Source organism: Xiphophorus maculatus, chromosome 6 (assembly GCF_002775205.1).
Source record: "Xiphophorus maculatus strain JP 163 A chromosome 6, X_maculatus-5.0-male, whole genome shotgun sequence".
Taxonomy (NCBI): domain Eukaryota; kingdom Metazoa; phylum Chordata; class Actinopteri; order Cyprinodontiformes; family Poeciliidae; genus Xiphophorus; species Xiphophorus maculatus.
The window spans coordinates 4,248,905-4,271,096 of record NC_036448.1 but is presented as its reverse complement, the minus strand read 5'-3'; the positions used below and the strand labels follow the sequence as shown (position 1 = coordinate 4,271,096).

General features: G+C 40.0%; 1 protein-coding gene across 1 annotated transcript in view; it reads right to left on the bottom strand.

Annotated features, from left to right (window-relative positions):
* LOC102216496 (BMP/retinoic acid-inducible neural-specific protein 3-like) overlaps positions 1-15,041 on the bottom strand; it is a 41,267-nt gene extending 26,226 nt beyond the window's left edge. Inside the window, exons 1-2 of the mRNA XM_023334857.1 lie at positions 14,239-15,041; positions 1,693-1,895 (exon numbers count right to left, since the gene is read on the bottom strand). Coding sequence (XP_023190625.1) covers positions 1,693-1,895; positions 14,239-14,474 — 439 coding nt within the window. The 5' untranslated portion in view covers positions 14,475-15,041. The remainder of the gene's footprint in view (positions 1-1,692; positions 1,896-14,238) is intronic.
* Positions 15,042-22,192: the final 7,151 nt, after the last annotated feature.

Sequence of the window (22,192 nt, the reverse complement as noted above, 5' to 3'; positions counted from 1 at the left end):
CAAGGATCCAACCCGTTCACTTTGTGATGCGAGTTTTCCTGTTCTCGGATGTGAATTTAAATTTACGGTTTCCATGAGAACACACGGTGGCAACAACAGTGCAACATAAATGAACAGCTATGAATAAGTTTGTTAGTGCAAGTGAGTCTGCAGCTGCCGTTGACACTTGAGTCTCCTGATTGGTGATTACACCACCGGCTGCACCGTCTCCTCAAGACAGCTTTTTATTTTCTGTCTGGTTTTCAGTATCAAGAACTCCTGCTCAGGAAACATGCCCAGAAAAAATAACTGCTAATATAAATTTCTTTTATTCCTGTGGGTGTGGACTTATCCTTGAAGTTTTTGCTTTGTGGCAAAACAGCGTTTGACTTTCCTGCAGACTTTGGTTTTTAAAGCAAATAAACTGTCTGTTAAGGTATAAACATAGTTGCCAACTGACCACAGGAGAAAAACAAACACAAAATAGAAAAAATATATAGTGTTTGAGTTAAACAACACTTTGGAATCTAAAACACTAAAAAGTCCCAATGTGACGCAATACGTTAATAAAAAGAAGATTGTTTTGTCTTAGATTAAAGCTGCAGTATGTCACTTCTATTAACAAACAACATTTTTCATCATTATGTCGGGACAGTATAAGACAGATAATCTGTGAAATCGCCACTCAGTCAGAAACAACCAATCAGAGCAAGGGGAAGGTCTTAGCGCTGTCAATCACTCTTATGCTCACTTCATCCTGTTTGCTCTTTGCTAAGCTACAACTTGTTCACCACAACACATCCTGCTATGAATGCTAATGCTAGCTAGCATAGCCACTAATGACAGTGGATAAACAATTTCCTGTAACAGGAAGTTGATCTTTCACCATTAGCACATTGAGCAGCGTACAGGAAGTTGATTGACAGCAAATTTCTGTCACTCTACACAATATTACAAAAAATATACAGTACACTAAAAAAATTAAAAATAACAAACTGACTGTAACCAGGAGAAATAAATAAGATTTATTCCAGCAGCTGAAAAATAGTGCTCCTTTTGTTTGTTTTGTTTGGTGATTAAGGGTCACAAGAGAATATTGCTAAATAATTAGCTATATTGAAAAACTATATTCAGACACCTGCATCTGTCTGGATCACTTACTGTACCTAGATGCACGTTGTTGAATTACAATAATTCTAGGCATTTTTATTATACCTTACAAAATAATAATAGAAGACATTTTATATTATTATGATATACCAAATGTTAGTTTTCATAAATAGTTAAAAATTCTGCCTGGTCATCATTGGTATCTTTGGTTTCTTAAATCTCCCACTCAACCTCAAAATGTTCTACTTGATTTGTATTTATTTAGTTTAAATTCTTCTCTATTGTGCTGTTTTATAATGCAAAATGTTCTGATGGGGGAAAAAAAATAAAGACGAAAATAAGGTCATTATGAGAATGGTGCTTTGAACGAAAGCATTTCCAAAAAGATCACCACACAAACACTGTTTCCTCTAATGTATTTGTTGTATGTTAAACCAAGTGATTGGATGTTTTTGCCAAACAACATCCTTATGGGGAATAAAAAAAAAATCATGTGCTTTGTTGCTTGGCGGGCAGCAGACGGTTTAATCAGAGCTGGAGAAGCAGAAGAAAATCCCGTTAGCAGCCGTGGGAATCAGGCCTGCAGTGAAGCGCTCTCAGTACCTCCCAGGGTGGCGGAGAGCAGGAGGTGGGTGCCGTACTTCTTGATTAGACTCTCTGTAATCATCTGGAGGGTGGGCCGCCTCCCCAGCTGGCGGATGGTGTGCATCAGGTCGGGGTCGAGGGGCAAAGCCAGACCGCCGCTGCCACCAAAACTGTCCCGCTTCTCCACCGCCAGGCTGTTTACTTTCCATCGACCAAACTCCCTGAGAACACACAGCATTCAGGTACGATGTATTAGGGTGTAATGCGGCATTTTGCTGTTTCATACTTTGGCAATGTTACAACCACTAACAACGGAACGTGTTAGGGCAACGCTAAGAAAAAAACCCCAAAAAACTAAATTACAAGAAAAATGACATAAACTTAAGAGAATCAAGTTGTATTATTACGAGAATAAAGATGTAGTATCATGAGAATAAAGTTGTATGAGAATAAAGTCACAATACTGCGAAATTTCGTGAAACATTATAAGAGTTGTAACAGCATGAGAAGAAAGTTGTAATGTTCCAAGAATAAATTGTAATATTGCAAGAATAAAGTGTAATATTGCGACTGCTTTCTTGTAATATGACATTATTTTCAAATTACTTTAGTTTTGCTATATTACAAGAATAAAGTCGTAACATTACGAGAAAATAGTCGCACAAAAATAAAGTTGAAGTGATTAGAGAATTAAGTAAGTCGTAGTATTACGAAAAGAATAAAGTCCTGATATTACGACTTTATTCGTGTACAACTTTATTCTCATATTATTCTAACTTTACTTTGTTTTTCTTAGTATGGCCCTGATGCTCCATTGTATAAACCTGATGCTAGTTTATTGGGGTTTTACATGATAGACCAATAAAAGGAAGAAAACAGAAATCTGATGCCATATTCCAGGGGCTATGAAAACTTATTCAAGGCAGAACACCCCGAATCTAATGTTTTGCTTAGTTACGTTATGATTCACACGAGCAGCTGAGTTGAAAAGTCGATTTACACACAGAGAAAATAAACCCAGACTGGATTGAGCCTCCTTGCTCGGCTGCTGCCACCATTTGCAGCTACGCCTGATGGAAACGACTGAAGTCGCTCCTATAAGCAGAGAAAACTCTGCTGAACCTCCAGCAAAGATGAAAACACACCGGCAGGCAAAGGTGCAGGTCGAGCTGACAGCAAAACTCCATCGCATCCCGCTGAACTGGAAAGAAAACTGAACAAAAAGATTTACTATTTACTGTAAGAAACAAACTCTGAGCTTTTTATATATATATATATAAAAAAAAAAACAACACAGAACTTCATACGCTGAAATTCATGTGCTGAAAAAAAGAATTTACCTCCTTGAAAGTCTGTGTGAAAAACGTATTCACTGATTACTACCAGAGCAGGAAGTCACTCAAACAAAATCTAAATATAGACAAAAAAAGGCTTTGAAAGTTTTACAAAACCATTTCTGAGACTTTGGGATTCCAGTAAGTTGAGATAAAGGATGAATCAGGCGTCAGCTGCTTGACTGACGCTTGTCAGAATAATCGCTATCTCAATACAATCGATACAAGTAAAATGAATTATTCAAACATACTCAATTGCGTCCAAATCCATACAAACGGAGCCATTTATATTTACCCAAATTCGTCGCATTTCTTCCAGCAGCATCGCCGCAGTAATGAAACACTCACACCCGCTCCTCCACTGGAATGTGGATTAAATCATTTCTGCAAAGAACTCTGGGTCAAAATCCCTCCACAGAGATGTAAAAGATTTCATTCCAGTTATTGTAAAAGCTGGATAGAAGTTGTAGGGAAATTATTAAGATATTGCGTTTAGGGGGCAAGTACAATTATTCTTTTGGCATAGAGCCATGTTGGTTTGTATCAGCCCTGTGAACAGCATCAATATTGCAAGAATTGCTTTGATTACCATAAATATTGGCACCGTCACGTATTCAGGCTCTCTTTGATGCTGAAGCTTATTATTTCATGTAACAATGTTCTAAAAGGTAAAGTGACGGTGTGGTGGTAAAATCATTAAGTAATGACATTACTAGTTCTGCTACATCCTAATAGTGGAACTAAACTAACCTAGGCTAAAAACCATTGAAACATTATGAATGACACATTAAACAATATCCTGATATGTAATGTTGGCACTTGACAAAATGTAATACTTCAGTTCTTGACTTTGTGTACTATGACTTTGTGTTTTTGTGCTTTTAAAGCACTTTGAACTGTCTTGTTGCTGAGTTGCGCTACAAATAAACTCGATTAATTGATTGATTAAATCTGATGAGTGATGTGAACCATATCCCCAATACGGGAACATTTAGAAAAATTCCCACCAACGTGGGCGGTGCCAAGAGACTCTAAGGGGCGTGGTCAAGTGAGGAGATGAGTGGGAGGGGTTTAGTGTGGGTGTGGTCAGCAAATAGCAAACACCTAGTGGAACTGCGCATCTGCTGAGCTCATTATACAAACTCCTATGAAGAATGGCTGTAAACGGCATTGATGGCATAAAGAAGCTGGAGTGTCGGAAAGGGTAGGAGGTTCTTAAAGAGACAGAGCCCAATTTCAAAGGCATCAAATACAGCTGTGATGTGAAGTCAAATGTCTTTTGAGTCATTTTTGATACATACATTTCATGACAATTGACAATTAAGGTGCACAAATGCCTGGAAAATACTGATCGGCTTTAAACAAGATTACATGAAAATGTCCCAATTTGCACAGTCACAACGCTTAACTTAAAATAGTTCCTTAAACGTTCCTTAAATATGCTTTTCCTCTGAATTCACTGCTACTGAAAATAGTTAACTTTGAATTTACTTCCCTCAGTCAAAGCGCCAACACTGAATAGTGTTGTTGTCTAGTGCTACCCAACAGAGCTTATGTATGGTGGAAAAATATTGGAATTTTCAGTGTCCAGTTGGCTAATCACTGGTGTGAATTAGAGAAGCCAGAGGATTTCTTCTTTTGTGGTTGCAAACAACCTTCACTTATGTGTTTACTAGAGAAAGGTCAATGTACTACCTGACATATAAGTCTACATTTCTTTATAGAAGTAATTTACAAAGCCAAGTCTGGGCAAAGCCAGATTTCAAACAGGCTGGTAAAACATGAATGCTTGAGAAAATCACCAAAGATCTGAAGAGGAAACTGGAATATCTCCACTATCAGATCTGTAGAGTCCCTGAAGGAAAAACAGACGTCTGCTTCGGCCATATCAGCCAGAGAGAAAATAGACCAATATGCATAGGACACTGACGATGAGCTGAGCCAATTTCTAAATATTGTTCATTGGAATCAGTCATCTGCCTTCGTCGCTTCAGACAGCAATCATCTCACAGTTAGCAGAAATGATAGAATTTCATTTCTTCAATTAAAGTCAAATTAAGACTTTAATTGAATAAAATGTGTTTGTTACTGTACTTACGGCCAACAATGGAACTCTGCTACTCTATTAAGGAAGATTACTAAAACCTCTGTAGGTAGTACTCTTACTATGCCTAAATACATAATAAAAATGCTGCTTGTTTTATTCAAATGCTTTTTTCTTTGTAACAAAAATTGGACATTGGCTGCGGTACATTAATACCTTCCTTTTTCAGTATTTTAAGTCGTGTTTATGTTGTCTTATGTCTTTGTGACATAGCTGCATAATTCTAGTAGTAAAAAGGGAACATAATTAAACTATAAAGAAGCAGCCAAATGAAAAGATGTTTTATAGCAGCTGCCATGTCGTTAATTTGACGTTTGGTTATTGAACAAGCTGAGCACCATGGGATGAGCTGACATTCAGAAGATAAATTAAACTCTCCAAATCTTTTAAATGCAGCGCGTCGACGTGTTTTATTTTGCTACTGCAGTTCAACTAGTAAAGTCCTCATTTCAGCTTTACTTTGAGATGAATATTTCCTCATATCTTTCATGCACTGAGTAGAAGAGACCGCAGTCAACTTAATATTTAGCACAGAGGAGCTCCTTTTTGATTGAACTTCTTTCATTTTTCAGTCACTGTACGTTCTCTCAACTAAAATACTAGAATATTGCAGTATAATATGGACTAATGGCAGCAAATAACCTCAGCTAAACTCTCCTCATTATTATTCTCTGCGCAAATCTCTGTTAACACTACCTTACCTTATGTATTAAAATAATCTGACAGATGGAAACTGTAGAAACTATATTAATTCACCTGGTAATAAATGTCATATTCATAAATAATGTGAAAAAAAGAACTTTTACCCAGTTCCACAATTACTAGTACCCTAACTCCTTCAGAATATACAGGTAAGTAAATTTTAAATTAATATGCTACTTTTAAAGTTGGTCAGGCTTTACAAGGGGGAACTTTTTAAATGAATTCATGTCTGTCTTTTCCCATTTGGAAATACATTTAGCCTGGGCAACAACCCATATTTATCTTGCTACCATGTACAGTGAGCAGGTAAGAAAACTCTCCAAATCTTAAGAGTGTCACCAAGTCTCCATAGCAACCGCTAGATGATATCTACAAACTAAAAGCCAATTTGGGTCTGAAGCTATAGGAAAGGCACTTTTGGTCCTACCATCACAAACATTAAAGTAGAGCTGGGTAAACTCAACTGGGACTTTAATTAGAACTCTGAGCTTTGTAGCTGAGGTACTAAGACGCAGCAAACCATTTTACACACATTTCCAACAACTCAAGTTTAAGACTTTTTAATACCAGTATGGGTGGAATGTAAGACCTACAGCTCCAGAGAAATGTAAAAACTCATCCAGCTAACAACTGATAAATTTGCACTTACCCATAACAGACGCAAAACAAAAAGCTAACTAGCTAGCAAGAGTGTATTACCAGCTCTAGTTAGTTTACTGCTAACTAGACTACAGCTAGTTAGCAGCTCAACCATCTTGAGTCAGAGAACGCAATGAAGACAAACCCCAAATATATAATATATGTATATATATTGCCATTCACATGACACAAGTCGATCCAACATGGCCTACAATTTGCAACATTCACCTGTGTAGCACGTGTAAGTACTGTATATGTATGTGGCTGAGCTCTTCATCCAGGCTGTACAAATATATTCAGTGTTTTAAATCCGAGAAAGGTTGCTGCGCGTTGTCACAATGTCTTACTATCGGCATCAGATACTGTTGACCAACAGTTTTCTAAGATAAGTCAGATGAGGATTATCCAATGCCACCAGCCTGGAATCATACAGCGACAGCATCCGGTGATCCTGTTAAAAACTGCCCTGTTCAGAAGCATCCAAGTTTGAAGTCCAATAATGTATCTTGCCCTGTGCAGAGTGGTGGATCTGACATGTTGAAGGCCTTGATTGATGCTCGTTAAATGTAAACAGTGAACGTGCCGTATTGTTAGCCTGGCCACTGCCTTCCTTTGCAATTACAATCGATTCAAATCTCGCTACACAGTTCAATCTGTGCTTTTCCCATTGACTTGGATTTCTCCAGTAGAATTTCAGCCAATCAATGAATAAAAGGACAAGTTGTGAAGGATGCTGTCAATTTGTTGTGCTGTATTATAATTGTAGTCTGCCTGTAGTTTTACCAATGGAACCTAAACTACAGCTGCCATTGGACATTGGCTTGGCGAAGACGTTCAGTCCGTGTTGGCCACGCTTCCAAATATTGAATTAACATTTCCATGCTTCCAGGAAGCAATTGTTTCTCAATAGGCAAGAGACCAGAACCTCTGGATGAAACAAAGCATACAACAAGGGGCCTGTTTTCAGGTTAACACCAGGTTAAGTATTCGTGGGTGTTGGGAACCACAGCCACCTGTGAATTGCTAAAATCTGTAAATACTCGTGACCCCCTCCAAAGACTGCGTATGTTCATAGATAAAAACTATGTATGTAACTATGTAACTTGCATTAATTTGCAAAGTAGAAAATGTCTACTGCAGTATCTAATGTCTCTAGATTCTTCCTTGTCTCCACTTTTGGGAGTAATGGAAATGATTGACTCTCCTGGATTGGCTGCTTTGCAAATGGAAGCTAATAGCGTGTCAAGTGGCATTGAGACTGGATATTTCTTCTTCCCAAGTTGCACTCACCCACAAATCTCATTAGTCTTTCAGTTCCCCAAACAACACACACACACAAAAAAAATTGTAAAAGTGCATGTGGAGTCAGTGTGACCCCGCCTGACCGCGCACAAAGTAAAAAGCTTGGGGGGTCCAAATGACCCCATCTCTTATGAGCGCAGGAAGGTTAAAGGATATTGTTATCAATAATTGTGCAACGTGGGATTGTGCTAAAACCAATAAATTCTTAAAATATGGTAAGGATACTCAAATAAAAGGCTGGATTTTATTCAGAATGAATTTATCCAAATGCAATAAAAGCTAAAATTATGTCAGGGCTTTTTATGCATTTATCAGGATTGCCGGCTGACTTGTCCATGGTTGTATATCTCAGAAATGGCTGCTGTCTTTGCAAAGAGCACCAGCAGCCCAGTGGGGAAATATTTTACGTGATTTACTGTGCAGAACTTTAGCTTTAAAAAAAAGACATAGAAAAAACAAAGCTTACTGCAATGCAAAACTCCCAGCAAAAAAAAAAAAAAATCCACAACACCAAAATCTCACAGCGTCTCACATCGTGTTTGTTATTTCGTGGCCTTAAGACAAACTCCTTGTTGAACTCCAGATACTCGTTAACCCCTCGCTCGGTCGGTTAGTGTACCTTTCCCAAAGCGCTGCCTGCTCTTCCACATACACACCCCACCCGCTCCTCTCAGGAGGCCATTATATCAGTGCCACGAGAAGAACAAGAGATAATTGGTGAACTGGGACGGTGTGGAGTGTGTCATTACAAGCAATCATCATAACAATAGGACAGGATGAGCGTCCATCTCTGCTGGACAGATGGCGGTTGAGCCTACAGCTATTCCCTCAGCGTGTGGCCAACAGCAGAGGTGACAGGAGGTGGAGCTCTGGGTAAACAGGAAGACGCGGTGTGTGCACAGAAGGCAATCAGCCATGATACAGAAAACTTTTTGGAATTGGAGGAAAATTGTTTGAAATGCGCCGCTGTGGGGGAGCAAACTGACGGCTTAATCACATGCTGCCACATGACTGACAGCTACGTTACGTTCACTGTGGAGTTTGGCCTATTACAGAGGTCAGAGGGGTAGAACTGCACTCCAAACCCTTGGGCTGCTTAGGAGGCTGTAGAGAAATCATCTCAGGCATCACTGCTGCTTTAACTAGCACCTCAATATATGTTCAACTTTTATTACAGTTTTGTAATCGCTCGATGAATATATTTTGGGAGAAAGTTTTGAACATTTAATTTGACTACATGGGCAGGATCCCATATTAAGAAATAATTGCTTTTCACAAAATCACAGCTTGAACAATTATTGGTGGCCCATGTCGGCAGTAACGTATTTTTCCAACAGGGCAACACTTAGGCGACGGTCGATTTTGTGTCTGTTAAACCCTTTCCGTGTTGATTTGGATGGACATGCACCAGTCAAACAGCAAGAGAGTGAAATCGGCCAATTTTCCCTTAATAGCTCTGATTGAGAAACACTGGAAATGCATCAAATCTAAGAACTCCAGTCACTTACAGTTTGCAAATGCATCAACTAACAGCGCTAACCTTGATGCACTTTCTGAGGCTTCAGAAAAGGTAGGGCACGCATAAATAAAGACTGGCACCTATTCATGGTTGAGTATCAACAGATTCACCTGTTAGTAGATTTTTCTATGGAACAGAACTCCAAATTATTCACAGAAAAATAGATTGTTCAGTTATCTTAGTTACATGGAGCAAATCTAAAATATTTCAAAGAAAATCCAACTTGGTAAGCTGAAAAACCAAGGAGCAAACTACTAACTGGTGTTTGCAAAGCAGCCAATCCTAGAGTGCCACTCATTTTCCTTGGCACTGATCGGCTCAACATCCAAGCTCAGACGACTGTAGACGATAGCTTCTGTAGAAGTACTAAGATGGTATCTGTTGTGCGCAATAAAGCATAGTAACACATATTATGTTTCAAATATTAAAATATGAAGTCGGACATGGTTTTAGAGGGACTCTCAAGTTTCATGGTCTCTAAACCACACAAATACCACTGTAGTTCCTTCTTTTTCTTTTGGGTTTAAAACTACTACCTTCATCAAGGAACCAGCACCACATTGTTTCTCTTTTAGGTGTTACAGTCTACAGAAAATAGAAATCGGAATCAGTCAAAGTTGAAATTTTCAGAGAAGACTTCAAAGAAGCTTGAATCACTTTCCTGGTGAAAAAAAGAGACTTTCTTTAAGAGTCTTTGTTGCCATGCATTCTAACAAGGGTTCGAAAGCTTTTGGAAAAGGAAACAGGCTCACAGTTCCTTTACCATATTTTGGGCATGAGATAACTAATCCTTTGTTTCACTCCAAACCCGCATTAGCTGTTTGTTTTTGAAAAGTTTGATTTTCTAGTCTTGTGTGGTCAATGCCAAAAGTCCCAGTTAAAATCCTAGTAGAGTTAAGCAACCACCATAAGTTTAAAATTGTAATAATAGAAGAAGAATCCAGTCAACTTTTTGGTAGAACGTAATGGTTGTTATGGGAATGTGGTGACTCAAAGACGTTCCTGATCTCAAACCCTGTTGTGGAGATTTTCTTCGTCTTCCTTACCATAGTGATGTTTACGGATGTGGCTCAACTTATGAAGCCTAATGACCAGCAACTAAAGCTAACAGGCTTTTGTGTTTGCATGTAATGTTGTATATTTATACCTGAGAGAAACAAGAAGCCAAATATCATTCTGTATATTTCCATAAACTGTCATGTGAATTTCAAGTGAACTTTTAAAAAAGAAAGAAAGGAAATATGAATTAGTTGTGTTTTCATCTTCTGGTGTGAAACAAATCAACCAGGATATGGACAATATAATTCTGTCAGACGTTGATGCTACATATGGCTGTAAAACAAAAAGGGTTTTCACTTGTAAATGTTTCCGAGTTTCGTGCCTCTGGTAAAGCATTGACACATTGATGCATGGGTAAGTTTCCTCATTCAGAAAATGTTTCCAGTTCCACTTTAGCGCATTAACTCTTTTTCAGAAAAACCCAAATCCGCCTCAAGCTAGCGTAAAAATTCTTTTTTTTAACAATATTGAGAACGTTATTTACATTTTTTATGTTTCCATCGACCTTTAATACGATACTTCAAGATGTGCATCAAAGAATCTTGAAGAAAACAGGGTCACTGAAAAGTTCTTAGAAACTCTATCCAACTTAAATTATGTTTTTTTAATACTATTATTATTATTTCAAATGGACTTTTAGATGCACAGTGGCCGAGTTGGTAGCACTGTTGCCTTGTAGAAGAAGGTCCTGTGTTCGATTCTCGGCCCGGGGTCTTTCTGCACGGAGTTTGCATGTTCTCCCTGTGCATGGTGGGTTCTCTCCGGGTACTCCGGCTTCCTCCCACAGTCCAAAAACATGACTGCCGGGTTAATTGGTTTCTCTAATTTCTCCCTAGGTGTGAGTGTGTGTGTGTATGGTTGTGTGTCCTGTCTGTCTCTGTGTTGCCCTGCGACAGACTGGCGACCTGTCCAGGGTGAACCCCGCCTCTCGTCCGAAATGTTCGCTGGAGATAGACACCAGCAACCCTCCCGACCCCATTAGGGACAAGGGTGAACAGAAAATGGATGGATGGATTTTTAGATGTACTTATAAATATGCCTCCTGTAATCCTGTTCAAACAATTACTTCTCAAAGTGGAATTTGTTTCTCTATTTGATTAAATGTGCTGAAATGAAAGGCTTTCTAAATGCTCCAACAGCAAAAAATAATAAATAATGAATGAATTTTAACAAATGCTGCCCATCCTTTTGTATGGTGTTCTATGTTTTGTTGTGTTGAGCCTTCAGGACAGAGATGTGGGAATCTTTTTCCAGTAGACGATCCATTGATGGATGTTTTGAATGCAGAGCTGTGTAGAAGTTGTATTTTATGTTGCTGTCAGGCTTAAAATGCTTAATCCATAATCCTTCCAAGTGGCCGTCGGGTCAGAAATATGAGAAAATGGGACTTGAGCTTGTCGTTTAAAAAAAACCCCTTTAGGAAGAACGGTGGCAGCAGGCCATTACCGATGCCGGTCGCCTCCGACAGCTCAGGCAGTCAGCATCTTCTGTAATTATCTCCGATTATTCACTAATTTCGGATGAGGAGAGGCGTGAAGTCAGGGGACTCCAGAGAAAGCTGATGCGGCGGACTCGTCAGGAAAAACAAAATAACAAACAATGTGGGTCTCGATAAATGATTAGCAGCAGAGCCCTAAAAAAAACCAAAACAAAGATTCCTGAGATAGGAAAATGGAGAAATTGATTTATTCGCCTGCAAGACGCCCGCTAAGTATTTTTTCCGCTTGGTTAAACCCTTGGCAGTGGTCACCCGCAGAAAAGAAGCATTCTATTCTCCAACCGAACCCCACAGGACTGTGAGAGCAGGGAGAATATGTGTGAACATGTTAAATCACGAGGAGGATTCAGACCGGCTTATTTGCCTCTGCGCGCAGCCTAAATGCTGACAGATGGGGGGATATGAGGCGCACTCTTCGACGAGCTCCTAACAGCTGCATACACAGGAATGCTTGTGAGGAACAGTTAGACAAAGGTGGCAGTAGCTTCTACTAATGCAGCTGCAGGAAGTGGCAGAAAGGATGCAGCGCTCCGTGCACTGTAAGGGGATTAACTCCTGCTCTCCTGCAGCAGAGGTCATTCACAAGAAGCAGCCCCAAAATATTCCATAGTCCTAATCCGAGGGGACGAGTCTGGGTGGGTGGGTGGGTGGGGGGGGGGGGGGGGGGGGGGGGGGGAGACTGCGGTCGAAATACTTAATGACGGAAGCAAAGGCGCACTTTGAATCGCTCCAGTTGTCCTTCGGCTTTGCTCGTCTGCTAATTTGATGCGGTCGTCGATACCTGTGAGGCAATGCAAGGTTTAACTGCAAACATGACGTTGGTTAGTTTATGCTGATAAAATGTTCTGGGGCTCAGATCAGTGGAGGCAGGAGGCTAAAGTGAGGCCTGGAGAGGCAATAGTTACCCCTTTAAATTTGCTAGCACTCCCACTTGCCCCACTTGGCTAGAAAATATGCTGAATCTAATTTCTTTTTCAGTTATTTGGTAGCGGACGCTAATGAAATCCTGGTTTGACTTTTGGTGGCTTAGATGTAGAACCCTGAGATTAAAATCTCCCCCCAAAATAGATAATAAAAATCTGACTGTCAACTTAAGAACTTTCAAAACGTAGTCTGATATATTTATTTACGTTTTCCTTCCCTGAAAATATGACAGAAATTCTTTTGGTTTTGCCCCCCTCCATAAATGGCACCCCTGTTCATACATTAATACATATTTAAATATGAATTCACTGAAGAATAGAAGAAGTTTCAATCGTTGACATGAGCGATTCTAGACGGGGGGCCGACAGGGGCTAGCGCCCTTGTCAGAACTGGCACTGGGCTCTGTTATGGCAACCAAGATGATATTCACTGACACAGAAACCATAGCTATAGGGCTGGATGATACAATGGACGACGGCTGAAAAACATACAACAATATAAGCACTTCATATCAGTCAAAATTGATAACTATTTGTTAGTTTTTAGTTTTAAATATCTGAAATATTGCCAAACTGGTGGCATGACCTTTCCCATTTTATCTACAGTTTTGTTTTCATTTTTTTAAGTCATTGAGGTTCAGTTGCAAAACATGAAACTGCTGCTGCGCAAGTTACTCAATAGGTCGTTGCTAGGTACCCAAACTGAGTGAGTTAGTTGATGCCATTTACCTTGCTTACCCGGCATGACAGGTTAACTGGATAAAGCCTTTTCTCTGCCTTCATCCCCCAGAATGCTGTGCGGTTATGGCTCGATTCTACATATCGAATATTGAAAATTCTGTCAGACATATTATCTACTGATATTGATCATGTGTCTATCTTGATATATATTGTTATAGTTTTATTCTTCAGCCGTATATAGCTAATTGGTTGGTTTTTTTTGGACCAGTTAGTTTTTTTTACCTTCACTGTTTTACTTTAGCAATAAATTAAAAATCAAGATGTTGCACTTTAAGTTTAAGCCATACTGAGAACACACATTTCATTTAACAAATCAATTAATATATCAAACAATGAAGTATTGACCTGCTGGTTTAATTCTTTTGTTTTATGTTGGTAAACTTAATCTAGAACTGTCACTGGTGAGTGTGATATTTATTTATTTAAATATATTGAATAAATCTGATTGATTTATTTAGTGTACCCATTTTGAATGCACCTCACTCACCCTATAGCTGAATAGAGTCATTTTAGGAATAGGAAGGTCGTGGGGTCAATTACAGTTTACCCCCTGGGCTTAAAAGGCGTTTTGACTGGACAGTACAACTAAAAAAGGCAATATAAATTTAATTACTTTGGTGGATAAAAAGTGGCCCCCCATCTGCTCGCCCTTTCAAAACTTTCTGGAAGTGCCCCTGTGTCTGTTATTCTTAGCAAAATGCTAACCCAAACCTAACCCTCCTACAGAATGGGGGTCTTCTTACCTATAGATTTTATACCGAGTGCTGAAGCCCTGCTGGTATCTCTCCAGCGCCTCCTGGAACTCCAGCGACCGGTGGAAGGGTCCTTTATCCGACAGCAGCCACTCCAGGGAGCCGGGGGCGCCTTCGCCCTGGCCGGCCACCCCGGAGGTCCAGCCGCAGCATAGCCACAGGCTGAGGACCGCCAGCCCCTTCCATAGCAGAGACAGCCGCTTATGACTGATCCTCTGACGGCTCATGCTTCACCCAGCGACACCTCATTCTCTCCGGACTGGAGGGAGGACGGATGGTGGGGGTGAAAAAAGTCGCGCGTGGCGCAGATTTGGGTGATTATCAGGAGTCCGAAATAAAATCCAGGCAGAGATAGAGAAAAAAAAGTGACAAATAAATAACGAATTTCAGCCTTCAAATATTAAAGGGTGCGCTCCCGAGAACCTGTTATCCTGGTGAACAGCCGTCCTGACTCAGAAATCCGACCAAAACCCCGCGGGTAATCGTATTTTCAGGCGACAACTCCAACTAGTTTTCTCGATCTTCGTTAACTTTAATTCGCCGGCGGGTCCGCGCGTGCCGTCGCTCCCCGGTGAGAAGTTGATGCGCGCGGCGGAGTTCACGCTGCGGCCGTCCTCGCGCTCCGAGACATTCTCCGGAGGTGGGCAGCGAGGCGAGGGGCAGGTTTCATCAGCCGGACCGGAATCCTTCTGCTCAAATGCCCGAGAAACCGAAATATACGCCCCAGGGAAGGCTGCGCGGCTGCGGCTCCTGCTGCTGCTCCTCTTCGCAGAGCGAGCTGGTGAGTGAATGGTTTCTGGCTTCAACAGAGAGAGCTTTTTATTCCTCAGGATTTTTTTTATTTATTTTTTTTCTAGTGAGACAGCGAGAGGGCGAGCCAGCGCATCATGATGAGGGCAACACAAACTCCGAGAAAGATCATTGGCTGGAGTCAAGTTTTTAGGAGAGGTTGATGATGATAAACGGTGATGGGGAGCAGAGCCGGTCCAAGACTGGATGGGGCCATAGGCAGACTTTAACTTGGGGCCCCTTTTTTTAAACTATGTGCATTTCAGGAAACCACAACACCATTGGCCTATTCATTTCAGTAATTCAGATAAGTCTTTTTCCAATCTAATCCAGCAAAAACATCAATGTGTGAAAATAGTATTTATGCTTTAGCTGAGCAGAGTGAGAAATGGAAGGAACGTTTCAATCTCACTCCAAAACAGTGAAATTTTAGTTTCAGTTTATCATTCTTTTTCTTCATGAATTATGGAGATAGATTATAGAAAAAATGCTCAAAAGTCTAGTATGCCTTAATTAGAGATGTCAACTGACATTACAATTGGTTGTCAAACGCATGCAATTAATCTAAAAATGTTTAACATTGACCTATTTTGACCTAAATAGGTAAAAAATGACCTATTTTGACCTAAAGCCTCGCTTCAGCAGAGAGTTACCGAGATCAAAGACGCACGTCACACGGTCTTGTACTGCGGTCAACAATGGAGAGTGGCAGACGCGAGTGAAAAGACGACAGCGAGGAGAGTCGGAGTGATGAACTCAGCAGCATATTTCGCTTTTAAAAAAATCTATGCGATAGAAGTTTGGAACCTTCCACCAAATCACAAGCGGTTTGTAGTTAATATTTCTAAATTAACATTTCTTTTAAACCTTCCTGAATATGAAAACCTGGAAAAAAGACAACTTCATATGCACATTTATAAGCACGTTCTATGTACGTTTTTGAAACCATTAATCGTGATTAATCACAGAGCTAGAGCGTACTTAATCTGATTGATTTTTTTTAAATCAATTGACAGCACTAAAATTTGTATAACAGTAATGCTTTTTCACACTTCTTTCTAATACCTCTCACATATCACATCATTAGCTCCAATGAAGTATAGACTGTAACTCCTGCTCAAACCTAAACAAACATTACAGCTCTACTGCTGGTGCAGTTTGTAGTCATAGAACTGTATTCTCTACAGAAAAGTATGACTACAATAAAGAAAAGTATTTTTGGTCGCTGGAACAAAAACACTCCCAAAAGCACATGGTTGGTCAGTAACTAATGCCCCAAATAGAGGTGCACGGATTCATTGGCCAGCCGGTTTATCAGCCGGCCGGTTTATTGGTGCAACAATTCAGAGAAAAAAAAATCGTATCGACCAAAATCAGAATAGACGGGTCAGGTTTGTTGAAGATCGTAATCGGCTATTGACCAGAAAAGAGCAATCAGTGCACGCCTTGCCTCAAAGCAAGAGGTTGTGTTTCGTAGTTAGCGAAGATTAAGTTTGGAATTTACCAAAGCCACAAAAGTACAAAATGATGAAGCAAAGTAATATTTCTGGGCAAATTAAACAGTTTGATTAAAGCAGACTAAACATTCTGGTGTGGAAAAAGTAAGATATAAACTGTTAGAAGAGAAATACCCTAAAAGTTTATTACTTTAGTTAGGGCGGCCATATTGGATTTGCAGTTGGGTATTGGTAAGGCACTCCTAGAAGTCAGGATTCCGATTTCAGAAGGTTTTTCTGGAAGCTTGAGATAATTTTTTTTTCCAACTTGATGCTGGGAAATTCTGATCACAGAGTAGAGATGGGATACACATCGTCGTCAATACATTTGACTTTTATTCCCCTCAATGTGTCACAGCCTCACAGCCTGCGGCTGGCATGACTAAACCGCTGGAGCTGTCCTTTGTGAAATGTTCGCTTCCTTATTCTCCGGTACGAAAAAAAACCTTGAGCCCATTATCAGAGAACAGATTTCTCGGTTTTATGCGTTTCTGGTTCAGGAGTGCACGCGGCTTGCACTCCCCAAAGTGTGATCATTTGCACGAAAATGCCATTTTCCTCTCAACTAAAAGGGGCTATTAAACGCAAAATTATGCAAAAGAAATCTGCGACCTCTAACTTGTAAATAATGCATTTTCAACCCTGAAAACATTTTCGAGGGATTTCTCATTATTTATGGCATTTCTCTGAGATAGCGCAGGTGCGAGCGACAGATGATGATTTGGATTTCAGGTGCCCCAGCACTCCTTGCGGCAACATCACACCTTCTTGAGGCAATCTTTCACACGCAGCGAGCTGAGTGACTTTAGAAAGAAGCACTTATAACCCCTCAAAATGTGTTTCATGGGAAAACATGAATGTGCTGTGGAAAGGTATTTGGCCCCTTACAGATTCATTCTGTTTTTGCGGTTTTGTCGGGCTTAAATGCTTTCAGATGATGAAACAACTTTTCGTATTTCACAGAGATAACCTGAGGAAAAAAAAACAACCTCACTCATAATTTAACTTATTAGTGGGGGGGTGGAAACTATCCAAACTTTTTCACACAACGTAATATTGTGTGAAAAGGACGCATGAGTCCCTAAAAACAAAACAAAAAAATTCACACCATGAGCATCACAATTCTAATTTTGCACAAATTAACCCCTACAACAGAATTTTAATTGTTTTATTAATATTGTTATTTCCAAGCACTGACCCAATAAAGACATTTTTTATTCTCATCCAACAGTATGCAGACACTCTGTCTATGCCGATGAGCATTTAATCACCACAGCATGTTTAAAGGGGCAGGATCATGTGTTTTTTTTAGGCACATGATGCCGTTTTATATCACAATCAAGTAACTATGCTACCTTCTGTTGTTATAAAAATGCTGAATATATCAAATGCATCTTAAAAAAAAAAAATTACTTCTCAATTTAACACCTTGAAATTGTTCCTGTATCTCTTTAAGAAGCTCCCGCTCTATCTGAAACTCCGCCTTCAGGAAGTCAGCAGGACATGGCTCCTCTATTAACCCTTTAATAATGTTTTTACCAGCGTTTCACTACAAAGTAGCTAGCATAATAAGTAGAGTCAAAAGAGGAGGGGTGCTTCCTTTGGTGGTAAGAACTGCTGTATTTTTTAATCGCAGTAGATGTCGTCAACCTCCAACTACTTCCTGTTGTCTTCTTCTTCGTGGTTTGAGCCAGTGGCAACATCCGGTTGTTGGCCATGTAATTTGTGCGATGCAAAAAAAGTGTTTCCACTGCAGTTGTGCGAAATAATTCAGTTTTGATATTGGTGGGGGGATTACCTCATCCATGCGGGAAAATGTTTTATTGAAAAACAATAAACAAAAACAATTTTTTTTTGTTTGTTTGTTGTTGCTTTTTTAAATTGACGTTTCTGTTGAGCAAATTTATCTTTGAAATGTGAAATTGTGCAACTATACAGTCAATGGAAATTCAACTGGTGACTTGGTTTCTCATTTGTTTGTGGATTTCTTTAGATCAGGACGTGATACATTGTTTATCAAGATCTTTTTGCCTTAGAAAAGATCTTGATATTCTAACCGAATGACCTAAGTTATTAGGTTAGAATAGGTCAGTAGGTTAGGTTATTATAACCTAACCTACTGACTTAGGTTATTTCTAAGTCATTTCTTGATTCTACACGTCAGCTAGTAATCAGGCCTACGTGTGACTTGTTGAATCAAACTCAGATGTCTGAAAACACAGAATCTTACTAAATAATTTGGTCTAGTTTTTAGTGCCGATATCTTAGTACAAAACTAAATAAGACAAAACTAATACAAAACTTTTAGGAGCTTGCTTTAAGTGAGATATTCCTTCATGTTGATGAAAAAGTCAATATGAAGGCAGATTATCCATTGGCAGATTATTTCACCTGTCTTTTTCATGTTACAGGTGAAATAATCTCCAGATGGAACTAGTACTTTCTCATCAATATTAAGGTATTATTGACTCAAAACAAGTTTTGTTTTGTTTCATTTCAAGTGTGCTGAGATATTTGCACTTGAAACTAGATCAAAAATACTTGGTAAAATGTTGTGTTTTTGCATTGCATCACTATCAAATAATGTCTTAATAAGAAAGGTTTTGTTGGTTTTCCTAAAAAAAATAAAATCCAATAAATAGTCAAATCAGGAGCTGTTTCTTGTTTCCTCCATCAGAACCTAATATTTGCTGGATAAACACCTCAGTCTTTTCCTGTCATTACTTTCTTCAGACCCAGAGCCCCTGATTGACAAAGACCTTGCCGTGTTAAATGGTCTGCACAGAGACTCTCTTTTATCCAGGAGGGATTGGGATCAATAGCCCGTTTCCACTGATTCACTCTCACGATATTATTTAGCAGAATCCCCTACAGGATGTCAGGGAATCCCTCCACCCCCGCCGCCCCACCTTTTATTTTAAAGTTCAAATTACGACAATTTGTCAATCCGGTAATGAGCCACCTCCCCCTCCCCCTTCAAAAGCCCAAATGGCAACTTGTTTCCATCAGCTCTGTTGATAAGACGTCCGGATTGTCTCTGCAAACTCAAAACTCTTTGAAATTGAAAGCAGGAGACAGTTTTCTTGTTATCTGCCATGGGGGTGGGGGGTGGGGAGGTGCAGGTTGGAGGATTTGCTTCCCCCAGGTAGCTGATCTTGACATTTGGGACATGTATCATGATAGCGGAGCCTGCGTTTGCCGGGGCCAACAAAAGAAGATGCATTAAATATTCCAACCGGTAATTTGTGTGGATAAGGAATAGGAGAACAGGCTAAATGAGCTTCTCCCTCCGGGCTACAGGCTGTTATATCCTCTTGAAATCTAGGTCTTTGTTGTCTGGATGTGCTGTAATTGAAAAGTTCCTGCTCCCCCACTAGAGCCTCCCCCCGCATCTCCACCACCTGAATTCTCTTCCACCACCTCAACCACCAGTCTCCCTTTTTCTCTTTGGTTTTCTCCCTCTACATGAATTTCCTGTTATGTGTTTGACGGATCTCCCCGTCCGCCTCCCTCCCTCCCTCCGTCGGCCTCGTCGTGCAGAGCTTTAGGATGAATGTAGGCAATTTCGGGTCATCAACACCCCAAATATTTCCAACTTTTTCAGCTTCCTGAAAGGAAGAGTAGCTCAGAATAAGTTCAGGAAGATGAGGTAGAAAGGTATGTCACGAAATAGTTCAGAACTGATGGTTTTCATCAGATTCAAAAGTCTGTTGAACTCAGTCCATCACTCAGTTGAGTCTTTACAGAGTGTTTCTGGACCTGGTAGTCCAGTAAGCTTGGTTCGACTGGGGACCAACATGGCAAAAACCATTCTAGGTTCTAGAGCAAATATCTAAGTAGACTTAAAATAAGACAAAACTAACTCATAACTTTTCAGGAAGAAATAGGAGCCTGGTTTAAGGCAATAATTCCTTAACATGGATGAAAAAGTACTAGTTCCCCTGGCAGATAATTTCATTTATGGCAAGATATTTTGCCCACATTAAATATAAGTTTGGTCACTTCATAAGTCAGTAAAAAAAAACAACAAACAAACAAAAAAAAACATGCTGCGCCAATCATCCTCCACCTACTTCTTTGTGTTTTCTTCTTCATGGTTCACGCCAGTGGCTACATCAGATCAATAAAATAAAACAACAACACACCTCATCCTACCCCCAAAACTTTTAACCAAAAAATGAGTTTTTTTTTCCAAAATTGGTGTGTTTTGCTCTATGCAAATTCATTTTAGAAATTGTCCAATTATATGGTCAATGGAATCGCAGATAGTGGCTTGGTTTCGTTCTTAGATCTCTTTTGATCGGGACTTGATGTGTTGGTTTTTTAAAACCTTTTTGCCTACTTCGTTTTGTCAGACAGGTTCTTTCTAAGTGACTTTTTGACTTTACAGGTCAAGCAGTAATCAGACGTGGGTGTGGCAAGGTAAATCCAACAATCCCTGTCAATCAACATCCGGTTGTTGATCGTGTCACTCGCGAAAAAAGTGTTTCCAATGCAGTCTTACGAAATAAACCAATTTTGATACATCTGAAAAACCACTTCATCACAATGCCAAAACATTTTACCAAAAGTTTTTTTTCCGAAACCGGCGTATTTTCATTGAGAGAATTTATTCTCGAAATGTCAAATTGGGTAAATATATGGTCAGCTATTGTGTCTTCGTCCCACAGGAAGTGAAGAGAAATAAGGTTCAAACGTCTTGAAGGATTCAGGCTGCAGAAGGACCGTGTCTCTTGTACGTGTGTTTCTTGGCACCGTCTCTGCTAAAAGGGCTTTAAAAAAAAAAAAAAAAAATTAATTTTTTTGTCAAGTGCTTGGCACGTTCCAAAGAGTACCGCACGCTTCCTTTCTGTTTCAACAGATAAGACGCCGGAGTCTCCCCGGTTGACAAGAGAAGAGTTTAACTAAGTAATTACTTCTTCTGAACCTCTTATTGTGAAGGAATGAATTGTACTTGATGGGCGCCGTGTAAGGAAGAGCATGGCCGCACTGTGTGCTCATTGTTCTTTGAAAAAGTCTCTTCCGCAAACGGGAATGGAAGCGTAACTTGGCAGGTGGTGAATGTGAAAGTGCAAACAAAAAACGGAGGTGATGATTATGAGGTCTCTGGCTTCGCTAATTCCATTTAACTCCGGAGAGGAGACGGGCTCCGTCTGCAGCGCGAGTAACTCGAGTGGCTTTGTGAGATGTTTGGGAAAGACGCAACCCTCCCCACGCAGTGGGTCAGAGAGGTTTGATCAACATGAATTTACTTAAAGAGTTGTGGAAAAGCGTTTCCGCGTTCCGTCACGTTGCGACTCGGTGACGCCTCCCGGGTCTACCTGGAGGAGCACGCCTCAGCTCTCTTGGTTATTCAGGTCAGGGAACACACATGTCCGAGTCTTTGTCAAAGCCTCGGCTTCTGTGGCCCTGCAGCTATTTTTGCTTCCTCCCCATACATGGCCTTTCATTCTTGAGTCACGCAGGAGCATTGGAGGGCTGACCTAGAATGCTGAAAGCCTGTCACAGCAGGACACATCTGCATAAAGAATAAGGTAGCCCAACCGGTAGCAAGATGCAGGAAATAATTTTTTTTTTAAAAAGTATAACATTACGTGAGCAGAGGGAAAAAGAAAAAGGGGATTTCATACTGTGCTTTATAGCTTTACACTCTACACATT